Source organism: Epinephelus lanceolatus, chromosome 17 (genome assembly GCF_041903045.1).
Source record: "Epinephelus lanceolatus isolate andai-2023 chromosome 17, ASM4190304v1, whole genome shotgun sequence".
NCBI lineage: Eukaryota > Metazoa > Chordata > Actinopteri > Perciformes > Serranidae > Epinephelus > Epinephelus lanceolatus.
Genome location: NC_135750.1, coordinates 1,313,813 through 1,322,858, shown reverse-complemented (window position 1 = coordinate 1,322,858; position 9,046 = coordinate 1,313,813). Strand labels below are relative to the sequence as shown.

The window sequence follows — 9,046 nt, the reverse complement described above, 5'->3', positions numbered from 1 at the left end:
TTTTACCTGAAAAGTGACTTAAGTCCACTGAGTGATAAATAAATGGTTTCATCTGGATAAACTCTTCACATGTTTTAATTTGTAAAGTAACTGAAGCTGTCACATAAATGTAGTGAGGTAGGAGTGGCATGAAAAGAAAATACTAAAGTACGTGAGTAAATGTACTCCACCACTGGTGAGTCACTTCTTTTTGTCACGATAAAGGGAGGACAGGGACTCACCACACATGCATGGCATTGTTCACATTGTCTCAGTGCAACGTGACCAACCTGCTCTGCAGCTTCAGCTCTGTGGAACAAGCACTCACATCTTTCACTGCGGTAACAACAGAAATACTCTGATACAAGTAAAAGCACTGCATTAAAAAACAAAGGTATCCAAAGTACTCATTTTGCAGAGTAATCTGTATCATTGTATTATAATTACTGATGCATTAAGATGTTGCAGCTGGTGACGGTGGAGCTCATATTACTGATTATATGTTGTATTAATAATCTGAATCTGTAACGTGACTGAAGCTGTCGGATAAATGTGCAATATCTCAGTAGAATTAAAAAGTAGCAGAAAATGGAAATACTCAAGTAAAGTACCTTAAAACTGCACTAAGGCTGAGTACTCGAGTAAATGTACTTATTCACTCTCTGCTGCAGCGACACAAACACACCTCACATTATTCCAACAGGACATAAAGTCATAGATTCAGTCTGTTAATGAGATGCTGTGTGTGTGTGTGTGTGTGTGTGTGTGTGTGCGCGCGCGCGCGTGTGAGAAGCTTTAATCAGGTGGAACCAGTCGGTCCTGTGTGGGCACACCTGAAGCCTCGATGGCCAACGAGGAGAGAGACACCTGAGATGGGCGTCGACAGAAAGAGACGGGGCTTCAGTCTCACCTGCACCTGCCAGAAAACACACTGAGGACACTCGTCACAGACAGAAACACTGATTGACAGACAGACCAACAGACAGATCGACAGAGATGGGTGACTGGTTGGCAAGAAAAATAGGTGAGTAGTGAAAGTGTGGAGGAAAAAGAAGTCTGGGAGATTTGTGTTTGCATGGTCCTGATTTGCATGGCTGCTGTCGGGCAGAAACTCTGTAAACTGTCCACACTAAGACACATTCATATCTGGATAAAAGGAACGTCAGAGTTTAAGTAACTTTGCAACAAAACTTGTTCTTCAAAGTGTTGACGCTGAGCCTAAGGGGAAAGTTTAACGAGGGTTTGAGGTGATGAGTTTCAGGGTGGAGGAAAAGTTTAACGTTTAAATGTCCCACAACACGTGAACAGGACCAAATACTGAGTCATCACCATGAAACTTCCCTGGTCAGACTGTTCTTACAGATTTGTTGTAAGTTTTTGTATGATAAACAATGCGCCCAAACTCGTACCTACCCCACGTATTTTGAAAGAATGTGATCACGTGACCAATGAGCTGACAGAGGTAAACAAGGAAGCAGTCTCAAGTGCTTGTGGACGCAGGTTGTTGTGGTGGATTGGTCACAAAAACTGGACCTTCACCCAGGACTTTCCCCTGGAGTGGTGTGTTTAGATTCGTGTGAACTTTGAGTCATTTTAAGGTGTTTTCACCATGTTTCTGTACCAACACCAAACCTTAATAACTTAACACTTAACAGTTACGTAATTAAGGTAAACGCCTGATTTCCTCTTACATACGTGTACGGAGACGATGCAACCGGAAGTCCATTCATTCCTATGGGAATCTCTGCAATACTCGATGTGCCTGCGAAACTCCTCCCCTCCGTGATATTTTGGTCCAGAATCTTCCGCAAGTATGTTGAAAAAAATTTAACTTTTATGGTGGATTTTGGGGAGACCGTATGACAGTGTGCTAGCTTAGCTAACAGGCTGCTAAATAGCTTCACATTAAAAATAACCTGTTTATTTAGTTTGAACACATTGTGAATCTGAGTAATGTTATTCTGCTAAAATATAGTTATACACTATATACAGTTAGATTGTCATTATGACTCGTTCAGCCGTTCATACATCTTTTTATTTAAATATTTCACAGAACATGCTACATACCTGGCAGACCAACAGCTTCTCTTATTTATGGCCATGCAGTATTGATCCTGGTTTTGTCCCGGTAATGTTCCAAGCGCAGGTAGCTACAGGTAGTTTCTATCAGGTTTCTCTCTGTAAAGAAATGCACCTCCTTGCATTGGACGCAGTTGTTTCACCGCCATGTTGCTACAGTAGCCCAGAGCGGACAAACCAAACACTGGCTCCACACAGGGGCATTGGCGTTTGTGTGTCGGCCATTTTAGTTAGAAGATCCTCCGTGTCAGAACACTTATTTTTCAACATATTCTCATTGAACGGTTCCTACAAATTAGCGGCCAACGTATGACGTTATATCCTCAGCGTACAGTTACACAATTGAGTTAGATTGAGTTAACTGAGAAGTTATAGAGGTTAGTTTTTGAAAAAGAAACATGGTGAAGATGTACCTTAAAGAGGCAACAGACAGCATCTTTTCCTAAATATATCATGATGAAAATAATGTGGGTTGCACAGGGTAGTGTCCACAGTAAAATCAGACTATCAGTGTTTACATAGGTTACTTAGTGGCTTTGCAATCTTTGCAATAAGCTTCTGCCACCGGGGGCGAAATTTCACAGAAAAAAATCTGCTTTACGGCAGGAAACACGTCATGTATTGTGAAACTGGTCGGTCAGCCAATCAGGGGCTGGAGCTGGTCCTTATGAGGAGTTGGGCATGAGATAGAACACAAAAACACAGCATCTGTCACAGGAAACTAATTGATGTGTAAAACAGGAAATTAAAAAGACGTTTCAGGGACCGATTTGTTGAGAATAATGATGATTACTAATGAGAGAAGTTCTGAGGGCCTTTTTATGCCTGAGTGTTTAACCCAAGGCTCCAGTTTTAGTGACAAGGTAAATATTCGATTAGTTTTGGTTTCATGTCAATAATGTGAGCACACTACAGAACTCTACACGATGAACCTACAACCTGTCCTTACCAACTTACCAAGCTGTAGAACTTCCTGTATCAGTCTGAGAGTCTGAACTGTCCAAAAACATGTTTCGACATTAGAAATGAAGCGACCCACGGTTCAGATTGATCTGGACCAGGGTAGCCTCTCTTCATCGTTTGGTGCGAGGGAGGTTTCATAACTGTAATGTTGGTTTTGATCAAACTGAAAAGGTCGGACTGAACGAGGAGTCTGAGAAAAGGCCCTGAGCTGACATTAAAGGTAGTTATCAGCAAATACTCCACATCATTTAAATGTCAGTCAGTCAGCTCATCTGAGCTTCAGGCAAACTTCATAAATGACTTTCAAACATTCTCTCGTCTTTGCCCCCTGAGAAAAACTCCACCCCTCTGGTGCTCCACGTAGGCAAAATCAAACATGTGAGCTGATGGTGTGATGCTGTTTGTTCTGCAGGAGACATGGTGGAGGACAAGGTGAGGGGCGCTCTGGGTATAGAAGAAAAGGACGAGGACAAGGAGAAAGGGTTCTTCTCAAAGGTCTTCGGCAGAGACGACGATGAAGATGACAAGAAAGGGAAGAGGGACAAAGACGACAAAGAGGAAGGGTTCTTCTCGAGGATCTTTGACAGAGACAATGATGACGACAAGCGGAGAGAGATGCAGAAGGACAAAGACGACGAAGACAAAGGGTTCTTCTCAAAGGTCTTTGACAGAGACCATGACGATGACGATGACGATGACAAGTGGAAAGAGAAGAAAAGTGGGTTTGCGGGTCTCTTCAGAGAACAGGGGGGACCAGGTGCTGCCGGAGGGGTCCCAGGAGAAAATGTTGGAGGAGGCGAAGACGGTGGAGGAGTCAAAGGACAAAGTGTGGCAGTAAATGATGGAGGTGCGTATGAACAACCTGGTCTCACTCCTAAGTTGTCAAATACTAACAATTAGTCAGTGACAGCGATGAAATTGGCACCATTGGCGTCAGGGGGAAACGCAGTGGGACAACACCGAAAGTTCAGGGGGTGGAAGTGCGAGTAGGGCGGGTGAGAGCAGTGATGGATGGGTCCAACAAACACCGACTTTCACCTGGGAGGCCAGTGTCCACTTCCTGTAAGATTGTAAAGTCAAACCCGGTTCTGTTTTTTCCTAAACCCAACCACGTGTGTGTGTTGTTGAAGGAAAAATACATAAATTCCCTTTGTTGTACCGACGTAGTGCTTTTATTTTGAAAGAGACTGTATGCAAACTGTACATTTCCTGTGAAAACAGAAGTGTATTTTGAAAACAGACAATGCATGTAACAGGCTGAAGTTGACACGGCGTCCCAGAACGTCAACAACCAACACACCCAGGGTACCTTGGACGTCATATGTGGACGTGGAAAGTCCATGACCAAACGTGGACATGTGACGAGGTCACAGTGAGGATGATGATGATGTGGAGAGAAAGTAATTTACTCAACTCAACTCAAACTTTATTTATAAAGCACATTTAAAACAACCAAGGTTGACCAAAGTGCTTAACAGGTCAATAGAAATAAACAAGCAAATACAATGAGGTACCTAATAGTACACCACAATAATAACCATAAGATACATAAAATACAATACAATAAAATACAAGAGTTATAAAATAAGATCCAAATAAGCTAAAATGTTTGGGTGTCCAGCTCAACCTGAGTTAAAAGCCTGAGAGAAGAAGTGGGTTTTAAGAGAAGACTTAAAAACCTCTAGGGTCTGGGCAGACCTAATGTGCAGGGGCAGGCTATTCCAGAGCCGCCCCAAAGGCTCTGTCACCTCTGGTCTTCAGCCTAGTCCTAGGAGTAGCCAGTAATAGCTGACTGGCTGATCTCAAGGCTCTGGAGGGAGCATGAAAGTGCAGGAGTTCGGTTAAATAAGGGGGTGCCAGCCCATTTAGGGCTTTAAAAACAATCAGTAAAATCTTAAAATCAATTCTAAAACGCACTGGAAGCCAGTGGAGCGAGGCCAAGATTGGTGTGATGTGATCGTGTTTACGCTTTCCAGTGAGGAGGCGGGCTGCTGCATTCTGGACAAGCTGTAGACGGTGTAGCAGTGACTGGTCAATACCGACATAAAGCGAGTTACAGTAGTCCAGACGTGAGGTTATAAAAGCATGGATTACCCTCTCTAGATTCTGGGGGGAGAGATAGCCCTTTACTTTAGCTAAAAGCCTGAGTTGATAAAAGCTGGTTTGTATTACTGATCTAACTTGTTTATCGAATTTAAAAGCACTGTCAAAGGACACACCGAGATTTTTAACAGAGGAACGGATGTTAGGAGTGAAGGGGCCCAGAAAATCAGGGGAGTAATCAGAGGGGTCACATCCAAACATAATGATCTCTGTTTTATCGGGTGTAAGCTGAAGTTTGGCTGACCGGCGGACAGTGCGCACACGTCACCAAAACCTCACAGGCAGGTTTCCAGAATATCAGGCACATTAACGATGCAATAAATACCCACAAAACCACTATTCAATGCAACTATCTGCAATCAGCACATAAATGTATCTCTATATCGACTGTCCCGTCACATCTGATGTCAGATCAAAGGGGATTGGCACCGTTTGGCACGTTTGGCACGTTTGGCACGTGTAATGGAAACCCAACCTGATTTGATTAACACAGCTGCAAACTAATGAGTTCACATCCCTCTCAGCCAACCACACACAGCCACAGCATCAGATAGGGAGTATATATTCAGCATCTGTCATCTTAGAAAAGTCAAAAGAAAAGAAACAGAGTGAGACTGCGAGAGAGAAAGAGAGAGCGCGCGCACGAGAGAAACGCATCATTGATTTACAATTGTGGTGACCTCCTCCCAGGCTACCTTTGCATCATCAGCCCGTGGAGGTCTGCTCGCAGTTCTGTATATTCGGACACTGCGAGCTTGGACCTCCCGGACCAAAACATCAAGTTTCCTCCTGGGAGAAGTTTGGCCGTCTGACGCTGCTGCTCTCTTCTGCCATGGCGAATTGAGTAAACTCTCATTACGCCTTCGTGCGGCACATTTAAGGGCGAGGAGAGGGGCTCATTTGATTGGTGTGATGTGTGTAAAACCCACTCCACGCCTTCTCTCCTCCCTCTTTCCGACTTGCGCCGGTAGGAGGGACGGAGGTGGGAAAGAGGAGTAGCTGCGCCAGGTGCACGGTGTGCCAAACTTACAAAATCCACCTGGCCACACCCAGTTGGCGAAGCGCAGGTGCGCTGCGCCTCGTCTGCGAAACTAGAGGCCAAGATGTTTGAATCATTTCATGGTTTCAGCTTCACAACCTTCGCCTTTGAATAATGTCAATAATTGTAGTGTAATAATAATGATGATGCTGAACGTCCCAGCTAGTCACCAGGAAATGAAACACTTGATGATCAAAATAAAAGCCCAGAACTCCTCTTTAATATGTTTAACACGTGTCCCCTCACAAGTTAAAAGAAATCTTCACCTACGTATCATGTCATTTATATATGACTTACATTTGTGTGATCGACTCTGGTGGGTCACGGTCACACTGCCAGGACCAACGTTCTGTCCCCGTCCCCTCGTTTACACTGAGCCTTTAACTGCGTCTTACTGATTATACTGAGGTACTTTTACTGAGGCAACATTTTCAACACTGAAGTGAAGGATCTGAATACCTCCTCCTCCTCCTCCTCCTCCTCCTCCACTGATGCACAGTACACACACATACATGCACCAATGAGCACGGGTGTGTCATTATATTGTTCATGGTAATATATATCGTACTGTGATTAAAATTTGTTTATCAGGAATAGTTACTGTAAAAGAAACACAGCAACATGTGAGGATCTGATTCAGCTCAGGGGACAGTACTCAGCTCAGATTTAAACAAACATTCAGTCGGGTTTCATTTTGATGATTTTCTGGAGGCTCATGTTGTGTGAATATGAATATGACATCAGTCCGTCCAGGATGTTCTGATGTTGCGATCACAAGTGACACAAATTCAGCCAATCCCTGTGAATTCCGTGCAACCTTTTCCAATTTTTTCCCAGTCGCTGTAACTGAAGCACAAATGTGACTGTTTAAAACGGGTAAAATCTAATTTTACTGTAAAACTGCATGCAGCGTGTTGATTGGCTCAGCCGCCCTCTCTGTGTTCATCATGCTGCAGGAGTCTGATATTCACTGTACTGTACAGTGACAGGGCTAACTGTTAGCATCACATGGCTAACATTACCTCATGGTTATTGATGGTTTTAGGGACATAGTTGAGCCGTTGTGGTGTAAGATGTTAACCACTGCTGCGAGGGTTCTACCACATTGGCAAAGTGTGATGAGTAGTGATGAGATCATGTTATGCTGTGTTAGCGTGTGCTAACAGGAGGTGGTTCTTCAGCGTTGTGTCAAACGGCAGCAACAGCTGATCAGTTGCGTTTACGAGAATGGGATGGACGGATGCACGGACAACTCGACAACATAATGCCTCCGGCTACGGCTACTGCCTGTGTGGAGGCATAAAAAATATTTTTAAACATCGCAATATGCATCACGATTTTATAGAAAAGCTGGTTTGAAATCAGACAATTCCAAAAACTGTGAAATGTGAAATCTGTGTTACTGTAACTAATATATCTGCACAGCTGATTGGTGCCATGAATTCACTACAGAAGAAGAAGAGCTGATCTAAAGAGGTCCAGTTAAAGTTAAAGTGATGGAAATTTCACATTTCTTTGTCATTCATGTATATATGTTTGAATGTCATCTTTGTAAAAGGTCTACGAGGCACATACGACTGTGCAGGTCAAAATAAATCAGACAGTAATCACTGACTTTTGTTCTGTTTTAGATTTGTTCAATGACCTGATGAACGTGGCTGAAGAAACGTCTAAAGGGGACTAAACCACATCCTGACCTCCGAGACAAACTCGACTCTGCTAAAAAGATTTCACCAAAGACTCTAAAAATCTGTTTTTCATTACATTTAATGCTCGTTACTCAGCTTCAACATGCTGGCTTCACAAAGTCAGAGGCTGCAGTGACGTCTTCTGTCTGTTAGTTTACCCTGAAGTTCCATTCACTCTGTACGCAGCGCAAAATATCTTCTGTTAAAATACACTGTATTTGCTTGTCAATGCCTTAAAGGGATAGTTCAACATTCATTCATTCATTTTCCCTAAGCGCTTATCCTGTTGAGGGTCGGGGGGGGTGGAGCCTATCCCAGCTGACACTGGGTGAGAGGCAGGGTTCACTGGATTTATGACGGGGTCACCTTAGCTTAGCATAAAGTGTAGAAACAAGGGGAAACAGTTAGCCTAGCTCAGTCCAAAGTGAAAGAATACAGCTACCAACACCCCTGAAGCTCACTGATGAACATCTTTGTTTATCACGACACGTACTTCATCTCCTAAAGCTAAGCTAACCTCATCATGACTCCAGTTCTGTCCTTTATATTTACTTTCCTAACTTCACAAAATGTTGAACTATCCCTCAACTTATATCCAAAATTGTGTGAGTTGATCATAGTGAGCGTACAGTGACAGCTCAGCATGCTACATCACCCTCAATATTTATTGATTGATTAACTTAACTGATTTGTATCGTGGGCAAAAAGCTAAAACTGATTTCTACAGGTTTTCCATGTTGATAGATGTTTAAAGTTCACATGTTTTTAAGCACACACATTTTGAGGTACTAATGTAAAATTTTGAAGTAATGGGTTGAAATTTTTTCAGGGACACTTGTGTTTCTAGTAAATTACATTAAATTAAGTGATTTAATCAGATCAACAAGTAAATTTGATGTATATTTTAATTGTGGTGATAAATAATGAATAGTTTATGTCAAAACGCATTTAAAGCTGTGATTTTGTATTGATTCTGTTATATAAGAGAAAATATTCTTTAAGACTGATCACAGATTTTTCTGAACCAAACATAAATACCAGTTTTCAAATCCACATTTACTGGTGAACAAAATTACCATATTTTTACACTTTCATTTTTAGTACAAAAGAAATCAAAAGATCGAGAATATAAATGTGTTTACAGATGATTACCTCTTTTATTAATATGACACACGGACGCATGTTTAGAGTTGTC

At 42.5% G+C, this 9,046-nt stretch overlaps 1 protein-coding gene across 1 annotated transcript; it reads left to right on the top strand.

The window, feature by feature from the left end:
- Positions 1 to 852: 852 nt before the first annotated feature.
- Positions 853 to 7,983, top strand: LOC117247959 (uncharacterized). The gene is made up of 3 exons (XM_033612632.2): positions 853 to 1,003; positions 3,434 to 3,868; positions 7,795 to 7,983. Exons 1-3 carry the CDS (start codon positions 976 to 978, stop codon positions 7,845 to 7,847), a joined length of 516 nt encoding a protein of 171 aa, XP_033468523.1. The 5' UTR covers positions 853 to 975; the 3' UTR covers positions 7,848 to 7,983.
- Positions 7,984 to 9,046: the final 1,063 nt, after the last annotated feature.